The sequence below is a fragment of the Musa acuminata genome, chromosome BXJ3-11, assembly GCF_036884655.1.
Source record: "Musa acuminata AAA Group cultivar baxijiao chromosome BXJ3-11, Cavendish_Baxijiao_AAA, whole genome shotgun sequence".
Lineage (NCBI taxonomy): Eukaryota > Viridiplantae > Streptophyta > Magnoliopsida > Zingiberales > Musaceae > Musa > Musa acuminata.
Window position 1 is genome coordinate 1442667 of NC_088359.1, and position 27334 is coordinate 1470000.

The 27334-nt window shown below is 41.5% G+C and overlaps 5 protein-coding genes across 8 annotated transcripts; 4 read left to right on the plus strand and 1 right to left on the minus strand.

The window, feature by feature from the left end:
• The first annotated feature begins 186 nt into the window (after nucleotides 1–186).
• On the plus strand, nucleotides 187–6319 carry LOC103970197 (uncharacterized). 3 transcript variants are annotated; one of them, XM_018820309.2, is made up of 7 exons: nucleotides 187–523; nucleotides 975–1118; nucleotides 3938–4005; nucleotides 4101–4151; nucleotides 4385–4444; nucleotides 4566–5030; nucleotides 5924–6061. In XM_018820309.2, the coding sequence occupies exons 1-7, from the start codon at nucleotides 331–333 to the stop codon at nucleotides 5927–5929; spliced, it is 987 nt and encodes a 328-aa protein (XP_018675854.2). In that variant the 5' UTR covers nucleotides 187–330; the 3' UTR covers nucleotides 5930–6061. The 3 variants fall into 3 exon arrangements, with proteins under 3 accessions (XP_018675854.2, XP_009382148.2, XP_009382146.2); XM_009383873.3 differs by having other exon boundaries at nucleotides 188–523; nucleotides 5921–6319; XM_009383871.3 differs by having other exon boundaries at nucleotides 189–523; nucleotides 5911–6256.
• A 616-nt stretch (nucleotides 6320–6935) lies between these two features.
• On the plus strand, nucleotides 6936–8409 carry LOC103970196 (RING-H2 finger protein ATL16-like). The gene has a single exon (XM_009383870.3). It carries the CDS (start codon nucleotides 7242–7244, stop codon nucleotides 8196–8198), a length of 957 nt encoding a protein of 318 aa, XP_009382145.2. The 5' UTR covers nucleotides 6936–7241; the 3' UTR covers nucleotides 8199–8409.
• A 1896-nt stretch (nucleotides 8410–10305) lies between these two features.
• Nucleotides 10306–12171, minus strand: LOC103970198 (WAT1-related protein At4g08300-like). Its single transcript, XM_009383874.3, has 7 exons — nucleotides 11904–12171; nucleotides 11750–11812; nucleotides 11547–11663; nucleotides 11200–11428; nucleotides 10886–11044; nucleotides 10656–10807; nucleotides 10306–10542 (listed from the first exon to the last, which is right to left on the minus strand). Exons 1-7 carry the CDS (start codon nucleotides 12107–12109, stop codon nucleotides 10392–10394), a joined length of 1077 nt encoding a protein of 358 aa, XP_009382149.2. The 5' UTR covers nucleotides 12110–12171; the 3' UTR covers nucleotides 10306–10391.
• Nucleotides 12172–15247: 3076 nt separating this feature from the next.
• LOC135652590 (LOB domain-containing protein CRL1-like) lies at nucleotides 15248–16230 on the plus strand. Its single transcript, XM_065173632.1, has 2 exons — nucleotides 15248–15548; nucleotides 15614–16230. Exons 1-2 carry the CDS (start codon nucleotides 15270–15272, stop codon nucleotides 15968–15970), a joined length of 636 nt encoding a protein of 211 aa, XP_065029704.1. The 5' UTR covers nucleotides 15248–15269; the 3' UTR covers nucleotides 15971–16230.
• A 4193-nt stretch (nucleotides 16231–20423) lies between these two features.
• Nucleotides 20424–23277, plus strand: LOC135652493 (uncharacterized). 2 transcript variants are annotated; one of them, XM_065173455.1, is made up of 3 exons: nucleotides 20424–20646; nucleotides 20786–21101; nucleotides 21185–23277. In XM_065173455.1, the coding sequence occupies exon 3, from the start codon at nucleotides 21302–21304 to the stop codon at nucleotides 22922–22924; it is 1623 nt and encodes a 540-aa protein (XP_065029527.1). In that variant the 5' UTR covers nucleotides 20424–20646; nucleotides 20786–21101; nucleotides 21185–21301; the 3' UTR covers nucleotides 22925–23277. The 2 variants fall into 2 exon arrangements, with proteins under 2 accessions (XP_065029527.1, XP_065029526.1); XM_065173454.1 differs by lacking the exon at nucleotides 20424–20646 and having other exon boundaries at nucleotides 20709–21101.
• The last annotated feature ends 4057 nt before the right edge of the window (nucleotides 23278–27334 follow it).

Genomic DNA, 27334 nt, shown 5'->3' on the forward strand with positions numbered 1-27334 from the left:
TTACCTACAGTTTACCCGTGGTGGAATGGCCCACAGAGGTACCCTTGTCCGCGTCTGATCTCGTGTGCCACGTGGAATGCCACGTGGCGCCTTTGTCATACCGCGAGAAGTTGGGATATTAAACCTCGTCTATTATTGTCCGAGTACGAGACGACAACGTGATAGCCTCTGTTCAAATTAGATTCTTGGTTGGATTTGGATTAACGCAAGCTTTTATTGGTACGTGGATTAGGGGAGAGTCTTAACATCAATTCGAAGAAGAAAACCCAGGTGTCGTCTTGGAACCCCAAATTAGTCATCACCAGTCCCCATCCAACCAGAGAACTCTTGATGAGGGGAGGATCTAGCGGCAGAGGCCGCGGCCGCGGAGAGTCGAGGGCTGAATTCGGCGGCGGCGGCGGCGGTGGACGCGGGAGGGGGAAGTATACCAACCCTTGCCTGACGATGCATCAGCCCTGGGCATCGCTCCTGGTCTATGGCATCAAGCGCGTCGAAGGAAGATCCTGGCCTTCCCCTCTCACCGGTAATCCATCCCCTTGTTCTTCTGAATCCTCTCTGGCTGTCTTTGCACGGTTCTCCAGTCTCTTGCCCGTGCAACAGCTGTTAGGGTCGTTGTCTGATCGGAACTCTCTAAGATAATTTTTATGTCATTGTATCACAGATTCTTTCTTTACATTACAAGCTCAAACCTTGTCACCTTTAAAAAGTTCCTGGAGTCGATTTTTCGCGTTTGCCCTGGTTGCTTATGACTAACCATCGCAGATTTGAAATTGCTTGAGACGGTTTAGATCTCAGGTTTAGGGATCTGACATTACTCTTCAGATTGTTTTAGTTTTTTAGTGTTCCTAATCCGATCACTAATATTTTTCTTGAGTGCTGGAAAGTTGGGATGCATAAATCTCGTCGTTTTCCTCCTTAATTCTTCTATTGACTATTAATTTTCTGGGCCTGACGTTTGTTTTTGTCTTCTGAAGGTCGGCTTTGGATACATGCTGCTTCGAAAGTTCCAGAACCTGAGACTATCAAAGCTATGGAGAATTTCTACAGGGAGATATATGCTGTGGCTGGGGTTAAGGATATAAAATTTCCAGAACACTATCCGGTTTCCCGATTGTTAGGTATGTCATCATACACCTTCTGGTCTGCTTATGTCTACTTGTATTCGTAAAAGAATACATCATAAGTCTGATCCATATATCAAAATTATGTCCGTATTAGCTTACTTTTATCATCTTAATGATTCTGACCAGTTACCACAAGTTGCAACTAAGGAGCTCTGTTGTGATAAGGGCCTCTTATGGTTGTGATTCTGAGGCTTTTCGTATGCGGCCTTAAACACATGGAAAGGGTTTATGTGTTTTGCAATAAGAACAACTGAAACAAATAGAGATTCAGTACCTTGTTATTTGTGTGTATAAATTCCCCTTTGTAGCCCCTTCAATATAGTTCACAATACCTTAAGGCAAAAAAATTCAACTTACACGATTAAATATTGAAGTAAAATTACTTTCCCCAGTTTTTTGTTTTTAGTCTTCCTTTTAGAAATTTTAGAAAGTTGCAAGAAGCAGCATAATAAGGCATCTTGCTATACTATGGATAGAGGCCGGATGAAATATCATGCCTTAAGATCTAGATGAACTTAAATTCTAGGCTGACCATGTTATTCAATGAGTAATTGACACACAAGGATAGAATTTTTATGATCCTTAAACAAATGCCATGATCTTTTCAAGGATAACATCCTCAAGGAACCTAAGAGCACAATTGAATGTATGTGGAGAGTTCCGTACTAAGATTCTTATTTTAACTAGGATAGAGTGATGAAGTAATTAACCTAGAAAGTATCGATCATGAATTTTGGACTAAATTACTTAAAACTTTCATATGAGTAACCCCAAAATGAGTAATAATATATATGATTTTGTTACTCAAAATAAAGTTTTTTGGCACAAACCAACAAGTAATATAAGTTGAATTTACTCATTCATTACAATCTTGAGAGTTGAGGGACACATGAGATACTGTTTCTTAAAGTATATATAAGTCCAGGTTTCTTTGAAGCTGTTGAGAAACAGAATGATCAGAAGAAAAATACGAATGCTTCCAAATGACATTAGAATTTTGGTACATAAAGATGCTTAAACATTCAAGAAAGTGGTCATTGGTGGAAGAGTGCTTTATATGTTTATCCACGTACCATGAGGAGGAACAACTGCTGCCTCCTCAGTTTTACATTGTACTGCAAAATTATCCACTGCCTTCTGATATCACGTCAGACTAGTGATTATTAAGATATCAGAGATAGTGAGTAAATATAGAAGGATCATTTTTAGGGTATAGATTGAAAAGCTTACATATCCTTTTTCCCAATAAAGAAATAGTAGTTGCTGATTATGAGGTCAAAGCTCTTGATTTTTTGCTACAACTACAAGAACTCCATCCTTGGAGACTCACAGTAACCAGTGCCACAGTCTTTGGTCTTTCCGGAAGAATGTTCTTTTAAATAATCAATTCTTGTAATAGGGTATATGCAAATTGAATGGTTGCTGACTAGATCAGCATGATAACATTACTAGATCAGCATGGTAACCAGTACCATGAATCCAGCTGTGATACACTAGATCAGCATGGTATCATTGCAAGAAACCCAATTACTTGGAATATATGCAAATTGAATGGTTGCTGACCATTTTGGTATATGGGGATCATTAACTTGCTTATTTTCTTTTCAAGTCAGTACTCCTGTTAAATGTAGCTGCCGCCAATACAGGGTAAGTGGGTCCTAATGCTAGCCAACCAACTAAAGGAGACTAACATATTGATGTCTTGGGTTTCAATCTTTTTTTGGCTCATGAATGAAGGCCCAAATGGATTTTAAGTATATTATTTCGGCTTTTATCTTCTTTTCTAATTGTCCCCATACTTCAGCTTCACAACTTATGCCTCTTCTGTAACTCTAATAGCTTTTGGTTGGCAACAATTTAATTGAGGTGTAGTGCTAGTTTTGAGTCTCCTAGCAGGAGTGGTGGGTTTCACTTTCACCTCTATTGATAGAAGTATTCAAACTTCCATCTGAAATGTGTAATAGTCAAATATAAAAAAGTTGTCTGAAGATCAACTTGCAAAGGATAGCAAATCCTCTTTCAAAAGAACCAAAACCTTTGTGATATACTTCAACAGATAAGACACTCATCGTTGCAAAGGAACCAATTTCCTTTACCATGTAATAGTTGTCAGTGCTTGCGATTTGAACATAGTACCAGTAGAAGAAATTCTTTTTAGAACTATTCAATTTCTAAATATGAAGTTATCCACTGATGAAATCCTGGACACCGTTTTGTATGATGATGATCATCATCATAATCATTATGAAGTTTTAAGAATTTGATTCACTTTTAGACATCTACTCCTCACCTTCAGCAGGCAACAATTACTTCAAAGACTCTTACTACAATTGACTCTGTTATATTAATGTTGGAAGTTTGTTGCCATAATAAAAATCATTGTATTCTGCTGGGAAGGAAATTTCTGACTGCAGTCTTAGGATATATGAGATGATTCCCATCAGAAGGGAAATAAAAGATGGGTGCTTAATGAGCAATGGTGGACTACAGGAGGAAGTAGATTTAGTGATAGAAGTTTGACGAGTCTACATAGTACTTAAAGCTGGAAGTTATTAAATGTTTTTGTCCTGATGGCCAAGTGTTATTGTCCTCTGATTAAAAATATCAACTTTTGTTTATGTTTTAGCTTTTGTGACTTTTCTTTTGTATGCTTGAATCATATGGAAACTGGCTTCTGCTCAGTTGGCATGGAGTTCAAAAAATGATGATTTGAGATTACATTTTCTATAGTTAAAAAGAGCAGTTACTTTGTTGGGACTTTGGTGATAGTGATACTATTTCTATAACCTGATTATATATGTTTGCAATTGTAGGTTGTGTTGAAGTGGTAGGCTGTGTTAAATGTGAAGAGCTGGTGTGCTGGGAGGATGTATCTGAGTCGGTGAGGATTGTGTTTTCTTCTTTTCTTACACTGTTTCCGCTTACCTTGTTTAATATCATGTTAACTATCTTTGTTGTGTTTTTTTACCAATGTAGGTGAGACTTGAAGGCCAAACAGACTTCTGCTGGTTGTGTGAAAATCCTCAGGTATTTATGCACGACTTCACGGTTGTTAGTGATGAAAACCAGAGCTTAAGCACCAAGGAGTTGTAGGATCTTTTTGTGTGGTGTAATTGCCATTATGAAGATATTTCCTTCTTTTTATTTTAGTTATGATAACATGAATGCAACCTCTGAAGTTGGCAGCATTAACTTTACATTGCAAGACAATGTTTCAGATTCATGGTAAATTTGACCTGACTTTCTGTTACTTTCTGCAGAAATTATTAATTCCATTTGAAATGCGTGGTTTTCAGAAAGTCTATAACTTGGAAAGAAGGGTAATTGGCACAAATTTCTGTTGTTATGTAACAAGGAAACTTTTATTATGTCATCTGCTTCTTTGTTCCTTTTCTTTCCTTGCCTCTTATATCATAACTGTTCTGCTGTGTTTACCTGCAGATTCATGATGTGGCAGTAAGAGGTCTTATCACTATCCAAGGCCCTTTACCCGTAAAGTTTCCACTTCCAGATCCCCACGATCCTTTTTCGCTAAGGCCAGGATCTCTTGCATTACACTTCAGTAGCTCCAAAGCACCTGAAGTGGCAAAAACACCTAATGTTAGTGCAGCTATAGCTGCTGCACGAGCTGCTGCTACACAATTCTCAAGGGAGGATCAGATTGCCACGTCTAATAGTTACCAAACTAATGTAACTGAAAAGAGCGAGTTCGGATCGGCAGAAACCAGTCATGCTGGGACTAGAAAAGAAGGCAGAAGGTTGCATGATTCACATAATGAAACTCAGGGTCTTCAGGCTCTTAACTACAATCAACATACTACTCACAAAGAAAGAGATGAAAATAAGAGATATCCCAGTGAGAAAACCAGCAGAGGCTCTAGGTCGGACCCTGGAGCTTCTGGAAAGGTCAGCACTACTATTTCTTGATGCTTTAAGGTTTATGTTCTTACCCTTTAATCAAAGATAGGATCTCATACTTTAAGGCATTACAAAAATCCTTTTCTTCAATAATCTTTCATCATGTCTCTCTTTTCTCCACTTTGTGCATACCGTGGATCAAACTATTGCACTATAGCTGGTTCCTCTTTCTGACTTTTAACTACTTCCAGGCATGTTTGACATGTATTATTCACATGAATGATCAAGCACAATAAACAAGCCTAGGGTATCTGTCTATGAAATTCTTTGCAGTATCCAAGGTACATAAGTTATAAAAAATTATTTGACTAAACCCAGAAGTGTAATATAAAGTTGCAAAGTTTTGAGTCGAGAACCAATGCACTTACCAAAGGGATCATTGGTGGTCTACTTATAAGCATGGAATTGAAAATCACGGTATATTGGCCGTACATGAGTGCATGCCAGTTGCACTGGTACTGGATGGATACTAATCTTCTTCAGCTTTGGCCAAATACCGACCCTATATTCTTTAATATTGTTTCGTTTGCCTGACTGGGTTCCGGTACTGGGCTCAGTACCTGACTGTTACCCTGCTTTTAAGCATGCCAACATGTAACATATGCTTGAACTTGTATCTGTGTATTTCAATTATGCTTCTAGGCTTACAATTCAGCCAAAGAATACTTGTTAGTGTATGCTAGATTAATTGTTTCAGAAGAATGTTTTCTGATTTCGTATGTGCATCATCTAATATGCCATGCAGTCTTTTTGTGTGCTACCTTGACAATCAAACACCTCTACTTTGTAAATCTGATGAATTTACTACTTTGGTCTTACCAGCACAGATTGTTCTCTCAGATTATTTACTGATTCTCTGATTACTTAGATTTTTTCAGCAGCACTGAATGGATTAAGACTCGATCAAGTACCCCGGACGCGAGAACCAAGTGTGCAGCATCAAGGCTTTCTGAGGCAATGAACTCTGGGAATCATTAGAATATAGCTTAGTGGATTCATCCCCTAATTTTGTACCCCTCCGAAGTTATTGCAGAGTTACATTACCTAGCCAACCATTTCGGTACAGGTTCCTGACCCATTATTCATCACCAGCAGGTACCATTTATGAATAGAATAATTGTAGGAAGTCATGCGTCAGCACAAAGTTGTATCTTGCAGTTTGTCTGTGCAACCCGAACTGTACTTATTACTGATTTCTAATTGTTATTTGTTCATATGGTTTGCACATTTTACTTCTCATTACATTTGAGAAAATTTTAAGACAAGCTTTTGAGCTACTATTATGGATTGTTCTGCAATAATGTTGCTGTTCTCGAACACTCTTCCTAGTCACCCTAGAAATGTCAATGATGGACAGGCAAAAAGATAAAAGAACAGAAATAAACAGTTGACCCGAAAAGATCCATCGAACACAGAATCTACCTCTGGATTTGTCGTCCAATGTGTGTCTCCTACGTCCTGCCGATTGATGCTGAATGAAGCTCGAGAGACTGTAACTCAGCTCAGGACCTTAAATACGAAAGAATATCTTAAATATTGATGAAATGATTACAAGATTTTAGGCTTGAATTTTATCTTCATCGTCCTTAGTAATAAATAAAGAGAGAGAGCGTCGACTCGTTAGATCATGGAGGAGACATGAGGTGGTGGACATGAGCAGAGAGTGATGGGAATGGAATCTCGTTGACCACGTCTCGTGTGATCCCTCACGCGTCAACTGGTCGATGCAGATCAGAGATTGTTTAACTGGTGTGCCAGTTGGACTTCTGGTAAGCGTGTTGACTTTCTTAGATAGACGTCCGCAACTCTTATCGACACTTCCAAACTACAAGATTTATGAGAGAAGCTTGTGATGACTAGAAAGTGCACAAAACCCTCTCCCTCTCTGCTCGATCCAACGCATGTGATTCAGTGGAATCCAACAGTCGTCCCTGTTCGCCCACTTGGCTTAGTGGCTTCTTCTTTCCCCTTCTGAGAGTTGTCTTTTCCTCTCAGTAGGCCCGAGCTGCCCGCCTTGATCTCTTCCACCTTGATCGCTTCTTGATTTCTGTTGGTTCTCTGTTCCCACACTTTCCTGGCTTCCTTGGGAGTAGGCTTCTTCTTTTCTTCGTCTCTAGATCTCTTCTGATGATCTCTCTCCAAGCACGCGAACAGCTCTTGTCCTAAAAGGCTCATCTTTCTTTCTATCCCTCATCTCCAATGGATGCGTCTCATGTTGAACCACCGCCACCTCCACACTCCTCCGCTTCCGTCACCAGCTTTCCGGTCCTGGCCATCACCATCTTGGGCATTCTGACCACCGCCATGCTCCTCATCAGCTACTACGTCTTCGTCATCAAGTGCCGCCTCGGCTGGCCGCGCTCTGACCTCCTCCGCTGCCTCTTCTCCTCTGCCGAGTCCCGCCGCCATCGCCACCTCTATATACCTCCCGTCATCCACGCCATCGCCACCGAGTTCCACGGTCTTGATCCGTCGGTAATCCGTTCCATTCCCGTCATCAAATTCACGAGAGCGGGCGACGGCGACGCCCGACGGAAGACGTCCTTCCACGACTGTGCAATCTGCTTGAATGAGTTCCGGGAGGAGGAAAGGCTCAAGCTGCTTCCTGACTGCTCTCATGCCTTCCATATCGACTGCATCGATACCTGGCTCCAGTTCAACGCCAACTGCCCGCTGTGTCGGACGGGTATCACGAGTTCTTCTGTCGGCTTGGCGACTGATCACGTCGTAGTGCTCGCTCCTCGACGTGAGCAGAGTGGAAGCTTCGCGGTGGATGTGAGGGATGAAGTTAGTGACCAAACCTCAAGAGGGGAGGCAAGCAATCCTTCGCTGTGGAAGAAGAGGAGGAAGCACAACAAAGTGGGGAGCATGGGGGACGAATGCATTGATGTCAGGGGAAAGGATGAGCAGTTCCGTGTTCAGCCCATAAGGAGGTCATTCTCCATGGACTCATCCGCCGAAAGGCAGCTCTACCTGTCAGTCCAGGAGGAGATCTTGAGACAGAAGCAGAACTGTTATGAAGCAGGCAGTGGTGAAGGAAGCAGCAGCAACGTTCGTGGCGGAGACGGTGGCGGGAGCGGCAGAGTTCGGCGGTCATTGTTCTCGTTCGGCCGGAGCTCCAGGATTCCGGTCCTTCCAAGGCTGCTTGATGTGTGAGATATGAGACGTTAGCTGCTGCTAATGTCATCTCTGTTTCGTTCTTCGGTGGTCTTCGAAACTGGAAGGAGTGTTTGTAATAGATTCCGATACAAAACCTTTGTGTCAATGACTGTATACTGATTTCAACTCACGAGAAGCTCAAGCGATGTGTCGTTTCGCTTTCGGTGGGCATAATTAGAGGCATCATTACTGGAACTGATGGTCTTCGAAGTTCTTCCAGCTTTCACGGCATGTGAACCTTGCAGATTTGCTTCATGATCGCTGACTGACGTCTGGCGAAGACAAATGATCTCTCTTCCGATCATCGAGCACACAGGTGTGCCAGTCAACGCTGGTGTATGTTCACATGTGCGCACCGCAGGGAACTGTGTGGGTATTAGAATTGCCTCAACACTGCAGGAACGCATGTGCCTCTGATGATGTGCGGAGAGTTGTCATGAAAGCACTCCTGACAACCTAAAGAGAGGAAGAGTTCCCCATTGACAATGGCAGTTCGCATTCAATTTAGGAGCAGAAACGCTGCAAAGTGATCGAGAACTCCCTCTACCTCGCAGTTGTTGTGGTTGCAGAGTAAATGGGTGGGGGGAACGGGAATGCTTTTGCAGACATAAATTCCCAGTTCGGATGTCCACGAAGGAAGTACGGTGTAGCATTTGATTCCTACGTCTTCTTACTGCGTCTCTTAGATCTTTCTTGGCAGCAATCGTGGGAAAAGAGAAGAGAAACCATGATGGAGAGGTGCAATATCTAATTCTCTTAATCTCCGACCTCCTTTGTTTATTAGATCAGAGCTTGGTCAACTCTGACTAGCATTAGATCTACATCAAATATAATGTTACGCCAAGAAGAAGAAAACATCAGACAAGGTTGGCATCATTTGATTTGCCGCTTTGCAACAACAGCACTGGAAACAAGACCTACTGCAGTCAGGGTTCGGACAGAGACCAGAGCTGCTCTGATTTCTGACAGACAAATAGAAAAGTTGAATTCACATCACTGCTGAAACAGGGATTCGAATCGAGAAAGCTCGTGATGGATGGCATGTTTTGTAGTAAAGAAACAGCCATGTCTTAGAGTTGGCAAGAAAAACTGTGGCAAGTTCGAGTCACCTGAATCCGAAGAAGAAAATGTTTCTCAACTTGGATCTATTAATTTGAATCAGTAAGTCTGACTCGAGACTCTGATGCAATCAAGACAATGCAGAGAAGAGAGTTGTTAGTGAACAAAAGTAGGATGTCAAGAGCTTTTCGTGGAGTGGGTAGGATGATGAGGTGGTCGCGTCCACGGAAAGGAATGCTGGTTGGCGTTGGTCAGGTAGACGAGGTTGACTGGGCCCTCGCGAGGGTATATTGATCAGCGTTCCTCGATCTGCCGACCCAGGTGTCGTTTGTGATGGGTCGCATCCCTCCGACTTCGAGGTGTATGGCAGCGCGTCCTCGTACACTGGATGGCGATTCCTGGGTTGAGATGCTTGCCGCTCGGGGGTGATCGCCTTCCTGTAAAAATGACTTTCGTCGGGTACTCCCCGACTTTGGCCCATCCGACGAGCAAGTTAGTCGAGTGTTGCTTGTCTTGATCTTATTTTTCTCGCCCCTCTTTGGCCGGGTGTCGACCGGGGGTTTTTATACTATCACATGTGGATTGGTTGCGCCTCGGTTCTGTGTGGCCGCTGATCTTTGTGGGATGGAACAACTTCTCTAACGAGTTGACGTCTTTGGGAATGCCTGAGTGGCGTCAGACGGTACCGTCCCGAGCTCTCGGGATGGTCATGTCACATAGTGTATCTATACGGAACCCAATGTGATGTGCACCATGGGGTTCTGATGGCGTGTGGCGTCGGTTTCTTACATCGGTTGGGGTGTGGCGTGTGACGTCGATGATGACTCATCCGGGGACCAAAATATGCCTTATCAAGAGTCATTTATGCTTCAACTCTAAGAGCATGAGGATCGGGGGAATTCTAGTGAGATCTGACTGACTGGAATTCATGCATTAGGCTTCAAATGGTGAGGAATTCATTCCTCATAAAATCAAGGATATGTCTTTGTCAATCTCGAGTCCCTTTCAGAAGTTATAATCTTGGTGTGCACTGAATCAAAACTGTGAGCCTTTTGTGACTAGTTACTGAACAATTGACAGAAAATTCATCCAGTATTCCTTCAAACCACTTTAGCTGATCTGCTTCGCCACCTATGCTCTGGAAAGTGTGCTGGTTTCTTCTTTTCCTGTTTCAGAAGGCACAAACGAGGCCCCTTCAGGTGTCATGTCCTTCTCTTGATCTCTTTCTTTCCCCCAGAGCACCAAGTACAGTCCAATGGCGACAACTATGCCTCCAATGATGCTATAACAAGAAAGACAACAATAATTTGATCTCAGAACTCTCATGCTGGTTCATTTCTTCTGTACAAGTCGATCTTCGTATGATAAACTGAGAGATCTGTGTTCGATGTGTACCTTCCCAGGAAGAGTTTTTCACCAAAAGCAAAGTATGCTAGAACTGCAACCATTATGGTGGCGAGAGGGTTGAACATGGTCACAAAAACTGGTCCTTTTTCCTTGGTGCACCACAGTTTTATGTAGATGATCAAACCAGAGCCGACAATTCCCTGCAATATTGTCCACACAAATATAAATATACTGTGCCAAAAGTATGAGTCGACATCTTCATGGAAAGGTGTACTTACAGCATACAAGATACTCCATAGTTTAACATCAAATCCAAGCTTCCATGCTGCTGGTTTGGGTTCTACAAATGCTGCAAAAATAGCTGATTGTGCACCCCCAACGAAGCACATCCATGCAGTAAGCGAAAGTTGTGCTGGATATCTTCTCAACGTTATTGCCTGTATGTTTAAACATAGAGTAAGTCTGATCTGTCCGCCTGTCACGCCTCCATGATGTTTAGGTTGGTGATTCTCTTATTTGCTTTTGGGTTTTTCTTCCTCTGCAGTTGAAACGAACGATTACATGGCTTGCTTGGACGAGAGGAGAGAGGTACCTGCATGATGTACCATATGGACCATGTTATGCAGCTTGCCACTGTAAGAAGTGATCCTTTCAACCAGTTCTCATGGATGGAATTTCCATGGATTTGAATTAGTGGTCCATAAAAGTTCTTCATCGCTGGTCCTTTGTAGAGTGTCATGGTTGTAACACCGGCCAGCGACACCACAGTTCCGGCAGCCTTTGCCACCCCCTTAGGGCTCCCAAGATCAAGACGCTCCATTCTAAACCAAGAAATAGCCATTGGAGCAGTGAGTTTACATTCTGCAATGAATTGCCATCAGTGACATGTTCTGTGACCAAGCAGACTGGCAATGACAAGAGTCATGACATGTTCTGTACCTGAGCAGGATGGCAGTGACAAAAGTCACGGCAGCGATGGTGTTGATCATAGAAGCAACAAAGGTTGGCGAGGTGCATTTTAAGCTTGCAAAGTACATGTTTAGAGTTAGGCTGACCCTGTAGGATGAGCAGATAACAACAGTGAGTTCAGGTATTAGCATCAGTTAAACTACATGCTGCTTAATATGATGTTTTCCTCTCACCCAAGAAGGGAAAGAACACAAATCTCCAGGAACAATGCCCATGTAAGCTTTGGCCGTAATTTTCTGCCACAAGGTAGAAGTGAGGATTTGGGAAACAGTCTCGGGATTAGAATTCACATCGTTGCTACTGGTTAGTAACAAAAAGTCTATGTACCTCTCGAGGAAATAGGCAAAAGGCCACATGACCAAGGCGGCAACAATGTGTCTGTAAGTTACGAAGACATGGGGATTCAATCCCTGGTCGAAAGAGGCTTCTGTAATGAAGTAGAGGATCGTGTAACCTAATTGTGCCATGGTCATGAGAAGGTGTGGCTTAAATCTCCTGTATGTTCTTCTGATTTGTGTCATCGAAGGCGCCATGGCTGTGGAGCTTCTCTTTCCTTCCTCTCTGCTGCCGCTCTTGCTGCCACTGGTTTCTGAACGCTATGGCAAGTGAGGTTGTAGCCTTCGACTACAAATAAATGGGTCTATCTCTTGTCATTCTTCTCGTATATTTTTGGCACAGCTGGATTCTTGCATCACCACAAACTCGTTTTTAGTAGAGTTTGTGTTCTACACGCACAAGCTTTGCTGCATTTGTTTCTCAAAGTCTTTCCCTGAAGGACTCCTGCATTTTGCGTGCGTCATGATACCATCTACATCTGAAGGTTGCATCTGAATACCTGCAGCAGCGAACACTTTTTCGGCTAGATGTTACGAGGAATATTTTTTTTCTTTTACCTTGAAACTTTCAGGTTACATCCATTTAGGATTGGTAAAAAAATTACATGGACTGACCTCCGGGAGTAGATTACTGCATGTTGTTGTGCGGCGAGAAAAGTCTGCTGATAACAGTTAGGATTTTCCTTGATAACAGTTAAGATTTCTCCAACTACACGAGGAAATATCGCAGTTCTGTTGAGAAAAATCCTCACCGTGTATAAATAAGGAGCACCATATCAAACATAATAACATCGTAGAATTTGACGTTATTGTACAATTTTCTCCGTCGGAATCGATGGATTAGCTTTTCATTTCTCATTTCATTCAACTTCTTTAGGAAATATCTGACTTTCTATCTGATGATCAATTACAGCTCAGGATGTTGCTTGTGAGCATGAAGAAGATTCATCACTCATTCCTTTACACTTTCATGCATAACAAGAAAGGTTTTTGCTCCAGTAGAACTCCGTTATCAGTATTGACTAGATTGTAAGGTCTGGAATATATATGCTGGAAAGCTGAAGACCAGAGAACTCTCTGCAAGAAGCATTTTGCAGAACCATTAGATTCCACTGTAAGTTGTGTCGCTGCTGAATCCGGGAATCCGACTACAAAATTAAATGGTTAGAGATTGACATAAAGTTAGCTAAATGGTTAGAGAAAAGATGTACATGTCGGATAGAACAGGATATGCTTTGGAAGTCAAGTTACTGGCTCTTAGAAGAACCTTGCTGCTTGCCATTGCAGCAGTACAGGAATAGGTTCTTTGTCCTCCACAGGAGCATTCCTAAGTCCTGCGATTTCTTCTGCCTGCAGCTTCTAATTGCACCATCACAAGCAAGCAAACGCCACCTTCGGACATGGAATTAACAACAAGGAATAATACCACAATATCTATGGAAAATAAATTCATCAAATTTTGGTGATGTGCAGCCTGCAAAGCCCATTCTGTTCGTGTTCAACTTCATGCCATGACAACAGGACAACCTGACACGGGATATAGAATGTTTCACCAGCTGTGACCCTCAACCCAATAGAATCCTTGTTCCTAGTCAAAGTTCAACTCTTCCCAAGCGTAAAAACCTGCAGCTGATGAGACAGATGTTGACATCCCATGACCGTCAAGCTGCAAACTGTGTGCATGCACCAAAAAAAGAACAACCATGCTTAGTCTAAAACATAGCTTTGGTGGGTTCCAAAAGCTATCACCTTTAGGATGATAGGGGGCCGGACTTAGAAAATCTGCTCCCAAATCTAACTACAGCATTCTCATCTAAACTCTCAAGTCTTGGCCAAGAAATAAATATTCACACTCGAGACAAACATACTTTGGTTGAATAATAATAGTGATGATAATGAGAATAACCAGCAAAGTTTGGCTTGAAAGCGAAGGGATATGGTCATGCCCGGCTACCGTCAGGCAACTCCGCTCGTGTGGTCTTCTTTGTCTCCCTAAATCGTTGGGGGACGTCAAAGGCTGAGGACGAGAAGGAAGCTGTCAACAATATTAACCGCTGCTGCCAAGTGCTCGAGGGTTGATGAGAAGATAACAACACACGTGCGTCGGACCCACGTGGAACTGGGTGTCGGCTTGACCGGTCTTGGTTAGGTCGAGCCAAATTTGACCGGTGATCTCCAACATTGGGATTCTACGTAGCTGTGTCTCCAACTTGAGTTATTGTATTCGAGAATCGAATCTATCAAGTTGAGAGGAAACAAGAACATGAAAACGAGGAAGGATCGCAATCCAACTTGGCTAGCTGTAGATCATCAGTGAAGATACACAGTCACCGACGCGTTTTAGCTGTTGATCTGCACAGGAAGCATACAGCTCTTCGGTGGAATAATAGGCACCGAGTCGTCGGAAGCAACCATGACTCGCACTGCTCGCTTTGGGTTTCTGCTAAGCATTGACAAAGAATCTCGGGATTAAGGAGGGATGACGATGTAAAGTTACCGTGTCAAGAAAAAGTTCAAGAAGGATAGGCTAAGTTAAAGGAAGTGAGTGAAATCTTGGTCAAGCAGGAACATGAAGGAAATGCATGTGTGAGAACTAATGGACAAAGTTGATTTGATTTTTGGCAGGATAATTCAAATGAAAGGCTACAACATAGATGGGCGGCATGACCATCTCTATGGAAAACTAGTCTCCGTGCCTTGTGGTTTGTCAAAGTCTAGTTCCTAACAGAGGGAACAGCTGGAGATCAGTGAAGACCTGTAAATATATCACTTGTAGTAACAGGTAACTTGCATGGCTGTGGAGTAAGATCAAATGATGTACAAAAGCTGTTTCTACTTTGCATTCGCATCATGATTCGAGGTTGTGTGAGTACAAAGCAATCTTAATACCTCAATGAGGCCTCTTAGCGGCACGCTAAAGAGACAGGTAAGTAAGCGATCGACAGTCATCGTTACATGTCAGCTTTATCGTGCGTGACACCATTAACAAAGTTCCCTCTATTTCCCCCATGCTTTCCTTCGAAAGCTGCTCTGCTTTCAGATCCCCAGTATACTCCAAACTTTGTCTCTTGTTGGATTTGCTTCATCCGACTCTCGACTTCTACGTCACAGCGTTCCCGGAGCTCCTGAACCGTTGAGCAAGAGACGAGTGGGGATTTCTTGGATGGAATCTGAAATGTGTATAAAATAGGGGACGAGGTGAAAGCGAGGGTTGTGCATGACGTTGTCGGCCATTGGAAAGACAAGGAAGCATTAATTATCGAGGAAATGCTGTCGATCTGGTGTTTATAAGACTGGTAGGTGGTGCAACTTGATAGCTCACGGTTGAACTACACCGCCCAGCATTCGAGGGTTGGAGATGGCTGGATTTGGGTCTCCCTGCGGAGCCTGCAAGTTCCTGAGGCGGAAGTGCGTCAGCGGCTGCGTCTTTGCTCCGTTCTTCCACCACGAGCAAGGCGCTGCGCACTTCGCGGCTATCCACAAGGTGTTCGGGGCGAGCAACGTCGCGAAGCTGCTCATGCACCTGCCCATGGCGGACCGCTCCGAGGCCGCCATTACCATATCCTACGAAGCACAAGCTCGGCTCCAAAACCCTATTTACGGCTGCGTCGCCCACATCTTCGCCCTCCAGCAACAAGTGAGCAGCTCGAGTGCTTGGAATCTTGTCCTCGGTGCCTGCTAATGCTTTGCCTTGTTCCGTAGGTTGTGAATCTACAAGCTCAGGTGGCCTCTCTCGAGGCACAAGCAGCACAAGGGCTTGGGAACGGCATGACCGCGAGCCTTAATCGTGAAGAAGACAGGCTCTACAGTGCACTGCAACCTCGTCAACATGATCTCCAGGGCTTCATTGATCAAGCGAGGCCGTTTTCTTCGAGCCCCCCATCGGATGTGGAGTGCATGAACAGCTACAACAATTGGATTTCTGAGGTCAACTTCGACATGGCCGATGAGGATTTGGCGTTGGGGATCGAGAACGAGACGCTCTCACCGATGGCCTGCTTTGACATGCAAGACGACTTTTGGAAGTCAGTGTATCACGACGCGAACGTCCGCCATTGATGAGCTTGTGGATTAGTCGTCGTCTACATCGATTTTTTGCTGTCAGTGTTTGACATGCATAAGATTTGCATTCTAGTGGAAGACATACAATTAGCAGGAAATCGACGAGGAACGTCATTGTACCAGCTAGTTCTAAATAGGACGATGAAGTACAAATTTATTAGGGTTTCTTTCTTTGCCCGGACCATAAAATCTAGGGAAACATACATGTCTTTTTTCCTTTTACCTATTTTTGAATAAACTGTATATTGGATGAATAATGCGCCCATCATACAGCAATATGATGAAGCAATCAAGTCACAGGATTCACGAATCTTGAAGCTTTGTGGCGTGGGATAACGTCACGAAGCCAGCCCAAGTGGACAAGGAAATTATCTTTCCATTCATTAGTATGAATATTTAATTAGCATGTACTGTATCAATAATTATAAACTACTCCTACAGTTAGCTATTATTAGTATTTCGATCCTCATAATTTTAAAAATAGTATTAGGATTCTTATACTTAATAAAATAAAATATTTAATCATAATTTTTCTCGTGTCGTCAATTTCGTTGACAAAAAAAATCGTACATGCTATCACGTACAAAACTACATGAATGAAAAGAATAATTTTTTTAATTATTAATTTTATATAAACTTTTCTTTCTCGTTGGTTCGAGTGTCTTTCATAGAAACTTCGCATCGCTTTACTTCCCTCCGATTCCTTCCCCTATGGTTATGTTGTGGATGATTAATCATAACTATTTTTTAAACTATCGAGATCGAAAAGTTAATCATAATTAACACAAGGAATAATATGTAATTAGCTCGGACGGGACTAAAGGACTCTGTACTAATATCTTTGGATCAAATCAAAAGACTAGTAACCAAGGATTAGATTAGAGGAGTGGGCTAATTCTTCTCCAGCTTACAGATCATAACAAAGAAATCCATGTCCACAATTCCAGCCAACAAAGAAGTGATGTTGAGGAAATCAGGTGGGCTTGATGGGTGAAGCAGGCTGGAATTTGGTAGATATGGCATGCAGAGTACCTGAGGCCTTCTTCTGCTGTTCTTGATAGAATCGCAGACACAACATATTTTGCTGCAAGAGTAAAAAAGCAAGTCCAATCAAAAGCTTCTTTCAGTGTGCAACCTCCTTCCTTCTTTATCTCGAATGCTTTCGTATTGGTTGACAGAAACCTGGATTGCGTTTTGAACAAGCAATCCAGGTTATACGACATGAACTCTATATATTTGGCAATCCTTTCGTTACTCGTTCTTGAAACAGAGCATTCGAGTTACTTTGTCTGAGATCGCACAACTGTGTGACATGAAAGTTTAGCAGCACAGCACAGCACCAGCAAAAGAAGCAACTTTTGAAGAACAAAGGTTTTAAAATAAAAGGTCAGTCAATCCACCAAATCCCACTAGAAGAAATGACGAGAGGAAAGCCACTGCAGCTCACCTACGGCATTAACAGAAGCACCATCACTTTCTGTGACTTCACTGAGAGAGGGAAAGGAAGGGAAGAAGGTGACAAAGAGAGCCATGCAAAAAGGCTTGAAGAACACAAACACCTACACCCGGCAAAGCCTGTTGGGTTGGGTTGGGTTAGGTCCCAACACTGACAATGTTCACCACCATGGGAAAACTCCAAAGGGAAGGGAGCTTGTGAGATGGTAGGGGAGGAAGCCAACCTAAACCATTATAACCTTGTTGACCTGTTTTGTTCATGCTTGGCTCTACATTTGTGGTTACATTTTGGGTTAGGAACCAATATGTGTAATGCATCATTCCATGGAAAAATTAAAGAAGAAAAAAATTATCCTTTATTATTATGAATGAACAGCCTTTTCTTAAAAAAGAAAAATTTTACCTAAAGAAAATTTTTAATATTTTTTTAAGCAAGAACTTTTGTGTGTCTTCTCCATGATCATTATATATGAACACCTTTCCTTTTTTTTTCCTTGCCTCTAATATGAACTCCAAGAATGACTGCCTAATCCATTCAAAAATATTGAATAATTCTGATTTATTATATATTCCAAGAGCTTATTATTATTATTATTATATATATAAGTATTTTTATTATATAATAATAATATAATAATAAAATAAATTTTTTTCAAAGTAAATCAAAATTGAAGTTCAAAATCTCTTATACATCCTATCATATATTAGAAAGAATTATATGAAGACTTGTAATTTTGTTTTCTCTACACCTTCTCTATTTATTGAATTGAATGATCAAATCTTAATATTCAAGAATATCTTTATATACTTAAATTTTTATTTAAATATTTTAGTCCTATTAGATTTCTAAAAATATTTTATCAACCCTAACAATATAAGATTCCTAATGACAACAAGCTAATAATAATCTTCACACAATCCACCTAATGTACTTCAAAACTCATCAAGATCAAGGTGGTGGTAGTAGATGACAAATAAGTCCACTTTGATAAGAAAAATATACATAAATAAATACATCGAAAATAATTATTAACAAAATATAAGGTCTCGTTCTTGAGATCTTCATATGAATACGTGGAGGTTACTTGAAGTAAACCACTAGGAATAAGTGACATGGGCGGCTAAAACTCCAAACGAAAGGCAACAAAAGACTAAGAATGGGAAGGGAAAAATCTATGTGAACTTGTCGCCATCCGTCCACACTGCCGTCTCATGCAACCTATATTTTCTTTCATGTGTTGGATTTTTTGGACATGGTATGATAGTTGTGCCATCTCCATCCATCCATCACAAGACAAAGGAAAGTTTGTCACGCCACTCGCACGACACGTTCTCCTTTTGAAGGGTGCGATTAGCATGGTGGAAGGAAGAAAGAGAGTAGTGGTTAATGTCCATCGCTTTGACTTGAGAATTTGTAGTCTTCAACAAACCCACATCCCAACTTAGCATTCAATTAGCATCATCTTGGCTTAGTTGTTTGCATCTAGTTGGCATGTTGCACCCACGCGGAATTGGAAATTTCCATGTGGAAATCCAACCACCGGACTTAGCTCCGATTGACTTTGACTCATAACACGGTTCTAGGGTTAGAATCCCATGTAGTTGTTCTTTGGATTCCTCTCTCTCTCTCATATGCTTAATCTAATGAGATTTATCCGTACATGTTAGCTTATGATAAACGATATCATTCGATTTTGTAAGATTATCTTCAAAGAAAAAAAAAATCAATGATGATCATGCTTTTTAAGTGATAAGGCATGATTCATTGGACCGTTAAGAATTTTATTTGATTTATTATAGACTTAATTGATTTTGTCTATACCAAATGGTATCCGTATCATATCTATGATCAATTTTATCATAACCTTCAGTATATTAATAAATATTAAAAAAATTAATTAATAAAAATAAATATACTAATAAAATATTATGCACGTTTTATTGAATTGTAACTCAGGACTAGTATACTTTATTAAATCATTGATTAGTAAATAAAAAATGATCCCCTTAGTTTATTGACTAATATCTTCGACGTAAAATTATATATATATATATATATATATATATATATATATATATATATATCTCGAGCCAACGAGATAATCTCAAGGAAGTAAAGAAAACCTAACATGAGAGTTGTGGAGACTAAAATTGGGGAATAGGAAGCAACATTGATAACAAGAACTAACAAAGAGTCAAACGCCAGCAACTGCCCCATGTTGATCTACTTGCCGAGAAAGTCTTCCGAGGCCACATGCCAAGTTCTTCTACCTTGACCACCTTGGTAAGTCAACTTTTCTACCTTAGATTCATATAAATTGGAAGGTTTCCTTTATTATTTTTCCTTTTCATTTCATGTTTTTTTATTTAGTATTTATTCTAAAAAAAGAATATACTATTGAGATAAGAATAATAAGGTAGGCGCTTAGATGTTATTTTGATGAAGGATAAAAAATAAGAATGAATGGATAGTATTGACATATAGTAAGGTGAAATGATTATTATTATTATTATGTGAACAAAAATGGTAGAGAAAGACCTAACAGAATTAATAGATATGACTTTGGTAAACAAATATTTAAATATTTTTGTATTTAATTTAAATATATAACTATTTATAAAACTCAATAATTATATAAAAAAATCTATATAATCTATCTAATATTATTATGATTTTTTCTTGAAATACGACAAATATGAGTCATGTGATAATATCGATTTGAAGCCGATTAATTATTCAGGTATTCAAGTTTGAATCGAGCGCCCAATTTTCTATTGGTACCGTCGGACGATCAGGAAAGGCCACGTCACTGTAGTATGGAGAGACCACGTCGACCCGACAGTTCTCGGCGGGTGGTTCGGTCGCCCCGCATTTGCCTCAAAAAGACTAGCGTGCCACGTCGAGCGGAGCCGGTGATGCCATGGGAAGCTTCTATTTGGGCCAGCTCGCGACGCAGACGGCGCGACAGCGGCGCAAAGTCAAGAGGGAAGGTGGACGCCATCATTTGTTGCGCCGCTCGTTCATCTTCCACAGGAAGACGCCTTCTGCGCTCTGAGTCTGAGTCGGACCTGACGCAAGACGATGCCAAAGCTACCTGCGTCTCCTGAAGCGCGCATTTTGTAGGCCCCTTCTCTTTCCCAATCACCACCGGAGTAACTCGGAGGGAAAGCGGCCGATGACTCTAAAAAGTTAGAAGAGTTTTGCTGAGCCTGAAGAGGTCTTCTCCTTGCCACACTCTGAGAGAGAAATATATATATACACCATAAACTCTCTCTCTCTCTCTCTCTCTCTCTCCATTTAAACGCTCTTCCCATCGTTCCGCATTTAATTATTCTTGCTCTTTTACTCTGTGGAAGGAGGAGGAAGGAATACACACCTTGTCCAGAACACTGCCTCCGCAAGCCCGATTGGGAGGAGCTTGAACTCGGCAACGCGACTCCCTTCCTCCTCTCATCCGTTCTTCCACCCCGTCCAGCTCCCAATTCGTAGGGTGTATAGGTTTGAAGTGATCTTCCGTGGCTGGTTGAGATCGATCAATCAAGCAGGAAAGATGAGATCTTTGCGATCGAGGAGGAGAATGGAAAGGTTCCATATGTTCGTGCTTCTGAGCTGCGAATTTTATGTTAGAGAGCTGTCAGTCCTGTAAAGTTCCTTGCTTTCTTTGTTTCCTCGGTATGTGTCGAGTTCTTTCTTGCTTTTGCCTGCTGATCTTCTACATCTTGGTGGCTCAAAGTGTTCCTTTTTGACGCTGGCAGACGACAAAGCCTAGCTTGAACGCGACAGGAGGCGCAGGAAGAGCCAGGGGACACGCTAGATCTGGCAGAGGCCTGTCTGAAGCCCTAGCCTTGGTGGCGGAGCCCTGGATTAACAAGATGCGGACTTCCGTCGCCGCTGCCGCCGCCACCAAGAAGAAGAAAAAGAAGAATGACGGCCCCAAGCCGGCGCCTTCCGCCGCCACCGTCGGGATCCTCTCCTTCGAGGTCGCCAGCGCCATGTCCCGCGCCGTCAGCCTCTACCGCTCCCTTTCCGAATCTGAGATGGCCCGGTTCCGCTCCCAAATCCTGGCGTCCCACGGCGTCCGCCATCTCGTCTCCTCCGACGAGCACTTCCTTCTTTCCCTCGCCCTTGCCGAGAAGCTAGACGACCTCAACGGCGTTGCCACCGTCGCCTCCCGCCTCGGCCGCCGCTGCTCCCACCCCGCCCTCCTTGGCTTCGAGCACGTCTACTCCGACCTCCTCGCGGGTCGCATCGACCCTGCCAGCCTCGGCTTCCTCTCCAAGGACATGGATGGGACTATCCGCAAGATGGAGCGCTTCGTCTCGTCCACCGCGGCGCTCTACTCCGAGTTGGAGGTCCTGACGGAGCTAGAGCACGCTGCCAAGAAGTTCCACCAAAATCCAGTCCACGACGCCAGCCGCCGGGCCGTTGACCAGAAAATCCAGTGGCAGCGGCAAGATGTTAAGCACCTGCGTGGCTCCTCCCTTTGGAACCAGACTTACGACAAGGTCGTCCTCCTCCTTGCCCGAGCTATCTGCACCATCCATTCCCGGATATCCCTCGTGTTCTGGGAGACGATCTGCAGTTCGGATTGCCTAGTCGCCGACCAAAGCTGTCAGCTTTCAGATCAACTCATTGTTTCAGCTCATCATCCAATTCATTCAGGGTCCCTAAGATCAGGTTCTGTAAATAGCATATCTGGTCAGATCCCCAAGATGACTCCTGATGCTGAAGCGGGTGCGAAGCTCCGGAGGGAGGGCCTCAGATTCCACTGTGGGGCGAGTCCGGGGAGGCTCTTCATGGAGTGCCTCAGTTTAGGCAGCTCTGCTTTACTGAAAGAGAGTGATGAGCAATTCTCGAACGAGCGGTGTCTCAGCCGTCCTGCTTTCGGTGCTCCGGTTCCATTTAGCGGCGAAGTGGTTCAGCACATGAGTGGTAGGAGATCGAAGTTTGGGCCGAGGAGTAAGCTGACGATGCTCGCCGCGCCCTCTACGGTGGGCGGTTCCGCTCTCGCATTGCATTATGCGAACATCATAATTATCATAGAGAAGTTACTGAAGTATACGCATCTCGTCGGAGACGATGCAAGAGACGACTTGTACCAGATGTTGCCGTCGACCTTAAGAGCAGCTCTCAGAAGGAGTCTCAAGTCATGCGTGAAGAATCTAGCTATTTACGATGCTCCTCTTGCGCATGATTGGAAGGAAGCACTCGAGAAGATTTTGAGCTGGCTTTCACCCATGGCTCATGACATGATCCGATGGCAGACCGATCGCAACTTCGAGCAGCAGCAGATAACGTCGACGACGAATGTGGTATTGCTTCAGACTTTGTATTATGCCGACAGGGAGAAGACAGAGGAAGTCGTTTGCGAGCTTCTGGTGGGGTTAAATTACATTTGCCGGTATGAGCAGCAGCAAAATGCATTATTGGATTGTACGAGTAGTTTGGACTTGGATGAGTGCATGCCATCATGGCATATGCAATACGTTTCTTAGCTTGACTTGTAGTTCATCAAAATGCAAATCGAGATATGGAGTTTGTAATATTCTTTTCCCCCTGTTTGTGACTATAGGCAAAGAGTCGATGAGGTTCCTTCTTCGTCTAAGGTTTGCAGTCTTACTTTAATGGACATATGCACTTTTGTTCAGAATCGGATGATACTTATTATCACTGCAAGTTCCACATTTTCTTTTCGGTTGCTATTTTCTCTGTTCTTAGATCCATCCAAGATGCTGTGATAGCTTAGCTCCCCTGTCCTGATTCATTCCTGAATTCAGATGGTTTCACAGCATTTGTTGTGCATAATGCATTTGTAAATTTTGATGAAGTATATCACCTGACTTGTGAATGTGATCATAGTGGTGTGACATATTCTAACATACTGTGTTTCCAAGATTGTAAGTGACTGCTATTATAAAGCTTCGGATTCAAAATATCTGTTATTTACTTTTCTGCGTGCAGTAAAATATTTTCAGTTTACTCGAAAAGCATTCACCGATTTATTTGATGAAGCTACACAAATTCCCATGATATATATATATATATATATATATATATATATATATATATATATATATTGCATAGTTTAGTTTGTGTGTGCTAATATGTTGTTGTAATTCTTAAGTCAGTTAAAGTAAATTTCCAATAAGGGTAAGCCATAATTCTTAAGTGATACGTTAAGATCCCAGGTTAAAAGATAATTTCATAAGGTTAAAAATTAAGAAAGAGAGAGGGAGGTTTTATTAGAACAACGAGGTTAAATATTTCACTTTCGTAAGTATAGGGATCTCAATGTAACTTTTGAAAGTATAAGAATCAAGATGCTAAAGGTAACTAATTATAGGGGGTAATATATAATTAGCCTCTATCACGAGTATCGATCCATGTCTCAATGCCATCAGCAAGCTTACTATGAAGCCTAAGGAAATGCTCTACTATAGTCTTTCTAATGCAGGCAACAACTTCAAAAGTCTCATCAACGTCTATTACTGTTGTCAAGTAGGCACATTTGAATATATTCCTCTATATTAGTTCTTATCTTTAGCCAATAGAAAGCCTTCTCCATGAGAGTCAAAACGATAAATGCCTAAATATTCTGCCCAAAGAGAATAGTAACATTCTCTCCAAAGTTTACACCTCAAATTATCCTCTTGGAGAATAAAAACTATATTCTTTTTAGTACAGATGAGTCTCTTCTGAATCCAAAATCATTATACTTTACATTCTTTAATAAGTTGTATTAGGGTTTACTAGTTATGGAGCATCCTATAAAGGAAGTTATATTGTAATTGACTTGCTTAACTCTCACCTTATAGTTATATAGTATTCATCAGATCCACTTTCCTACTCAATGCATCGCCTACGATATTTGCTTTTCTAGATTTATACTCTATTGTCATATCAAATTTAGCCAAAAAGCCCTACCATCATGCTTGCTTTGGGAAGAATTTTTTTAGTTTAGAAGCAACTCAATACAATATTATTTATCTAGCACAATTCGTGTTCCAAGAATGTAATATCACCATACTCATAGATAATGGACCATCATTGTCATTTCTTTCTCATACAATGGATGGCATCACTCAGTTTGGTTGAGTTTGCAGCTTTCGTAGGTTGCCAAATGATTCTCCTACATCAGTACTACTCGAATAGCCAAGTCCAATGCATCTATATAAACTTTAAAAAGCTTCCTATAATTTTGATAATTTGGGTGCTAATTCTTCTATCACAATAGTCTTTATGTCTTGAAATGTTGCTTCACATTTGATTGACCATCTTTAACGACTCTAATAGTGGAGTTGCACACTTCAAGTACCCAAATATGAAGCACTAATAGTAGTTGATAAAACCAAAGAAAGATCTCATCTCTGGTCCTTCGTTGGTGTTCGTCACCGCTTGCATATTCAATTTGTCCATTGGAATTGATTATTTGCCAGTTTTATGGTAGAATAACATGAGTGTTATTTTCTTTTACATAAAGAGCTCTTGTGAGCAATGCAATTCTATCCATGAGGTTTACCCCTAGGTGCTGCATGGAGTCTTTGGTATCTTCTATCAATCGATTAACTAAGGATTTAATATTATCGATTTAAGATTTCATCTCCTCTTATGAGTTCTCTAGGAGCATTCTCTAGTCTTGGTAGAGTTCCTCTAGACTTGTTTTGAAGATACCAAGATGGGTTTATGTAGTTGCAAGTCTCTCCTTGTGACATTTCTTTCCAGTTGGTACTTTAAATTGTGCTTCCTCCTCTTTTGGAGAATAACTAACTTCTCGCTTATCATTTTCACTCCTCTTAAACGACTCCAATAGATTGAGAGCGAGTTTGCACTTATAGCCTACCTACAGTTGCTTAGGACAATAGTTCAACTTGCCCCATTTTGCTCAATTTGCCACGATGCTTCACTATAGTATGATTGTAAACTTTTGCTATTTATTTGAATCGCTTGCTCACTTTGATACCGAATGTTATGAACTTAGCTAAAATTTCTTAAGTTATTAGGCACCTTTGTGTTATCTATCCGTAAAGGATTAGCCTAGTTGTAATCTTGCTTAAATCTCGAAGGACTTATAAAAGAGTAAATTAATTAGTTCAAAAAATAAGTGACGAATAAGTGTTGATGTTTCATAAATAGAGTAGGTAATTCGACAAACATAGTATGCAAAAAAGAAAAAAGAGAAAAAAATAAGGACTTTATAAGGTAAATGAATAATCACGAGTCTACAAAGATTACTCATTTGAGTGTCAGGCTATTGGTAAGTCCGTGTAAGTTTTACATATGAACTTGTGAATCCAATCAATACTAAATACTATCTCAAATCCCTATTTAATCCTATGCCACCCAGGTGATTCCAAGGGACTATCATGGTTGATGTCTTGTTCCACATTACAGCTATAAAAAATAGGTCATGATACATAAAAACAAAGTTATTGTGATGCTCATTCTGGTAAGCGATCACTTTGCAGCCCTATAAATTATTCTTGCTTATTGTTTCGAAGCAAAAACATAAAGAAGTAAGGTAAAAGACTACCAAACAAAGGTACAAATAAACAAAAATAACAAATGATTTATTGACTAAGATACTGTGGACGAGCAATGACCGTATGTGATACAGAGACCCTCCTGCATGCTACGCTATGATTTATGTCAACCGTAATATATCCTCACGGAACCATCTCTATCTCGACCCTTTATCATCTTATTTTGAGAATCCAAGTCCTGTTAGATTAGCAGTCATATTCAATATTCGATTCTGCCTATGGCAACTTCAAATGATTCTTTGTTTTGCATATATCATATCATCACTAGAATTCTTTCTGCATGAAAATTTAGAAAATGCCCAAATTTGACAACATTCTCTCTATCTCCTTTGGCTGTTGACTAGGACTCTAACTTTAAGTTTCCCTTCATAAGAATTTGGCTCGTCATTGTTGTTGAAGAATTGCAGGGGTTCAGAAATTGATTCCTTTGGTCTCACTATATAGTAGACCACTGTATTATTTCCTACAAACCATTAGGAACTCTCGTTTATCAACTAATTGGGTTTGAAGCAATTGTTTTGTAGGTCTCTACCTTCCCTACGTCGATGGTAACTTACGTCAATTTTTTTCTTTTGGCCAAATCAATGTTTCTACAAATTTTATTATCTAAAGACATGATCTCATGGTTCTAAAATTCAAACCCATTTGGTGTAAATTTCAGATCAGTCGCATAACTCGATATATCTCCATGCCTTGGATAGCTCTAAATCATTAGTATCAGTTGCATTTCATTCTAGTAGTTGTAATATATTGCGCAGCATACAACAGAAGGTGACAATCTGTCAGTGCAGCCTCAGACACTTGGCGGCTAATGGAGACGTACTCGGTAGGTGCTAAGACAATGACAGCATGGAAATCCATCATCAAACCAGACGTGATATAGCTTCATGGAGATTCTTCCTAGTGACCTCGTAAACGATGAGATCAATTTTACATGGTAACAAAGTTGATACTTGCTTGTGTTGACTTGCAGGTTCCGAAAGGTGCCAAGCCTCTGCAGAGAACATTTAAGGCTGCTTGTCATCGATGCGAGCCTTGTCCAGTACAAGCATTTGGATCGTGGCAGGTGCATCTGCCCATAGATTTTATGGGGCATTCATGGCCGGCCAACTTACTCTTCCTAGATGTGGTTGAAGCCTTCACCGGCGAAATTAAGAGCCGGATGTAAGCAGGGAGAACCGGGTGCTGTTGCTGTTGAATTGATGGTGCATTAAAACCCCTGCCGTCAGAGCAATGAAATATGTTGGAGGATTTCTGATCCTACTGTGCTCCCGGTTCCCACTTGTTTCAGGAGCTCACCATATTTCGATTGTTGCCCTATGACAGAGTGTGACGGTATGATTGAGCTGACATTGTTGTTGATGC

Coding starts and splice junctions, on each gene's coding strand:
- LOC135652590 (XM_065173632.1), top strand. CDS start 15,270: ATGGCTGGATTTGGGTCTCCCTGCGGAGCCTGCAAGTTCCTGAGGCGG. Junction 15,549..15,613: donor TCTTCGCCCTCCAGCAACAA/GTGAGCAGCTCG, acceptor CTTGTTCCGTAG/GTTGTGAATCTACAAGCTCA.
- LOC103970197 (XM_009383871.3), top strand. CDS start 331: ATGAGGGGAGGATCTAGCGGCAGAGGCCGCGGCCGCGGAGAGTCGAGG. Junction 4,006..4,100: donor GGGAGGATGTATCTGAGTCG/GTGAGGATTGTG, acceptor TTACCAATGTAG/GTGAGACTTGAAGGCCAAAC. Junction 4,152..4,384: donor GGTTGTGTGAAAATCCTCAG/GTATTTATGCAC, acceptor TACTTTCTGCAG/AAATTATTAATTCCATTTGA.
- LOC103970198 (XM_009383874.3), bottom strand. CDS start 12,109: ATGGCGCCTTCGATGACACAAATCAGAAGAACATACAGGAGATTTAAG. Junction 11,429..11,546: donor GTCACTGCCATCCTGCTCAG/GTACAGAACATG, acceptor TTCTTGGTTTAG/AATGGAGCGTCTTGATCTTG. Junction 10,808..10,885: donor TATGGAGTATCTTGTATGCT/GTAAGTACACCT, acceptor ACAATATTGCAG/GGAATTGTCGGCTCTGGTTT.
- LOC103970196 (XM_009383870.3), top strand. CDS start 7,242: ATGGATGCGTCTCATGTTGAACCACCGCCACCTCCACACTCCTCCGCT.
- LOC135652493 (XM_065173455.1), top strand. CDS start 21,302: ATGCGGACTTCCGTCGCCGCTGCCGCCGCCACCAAGAAGAAGAAAAAG.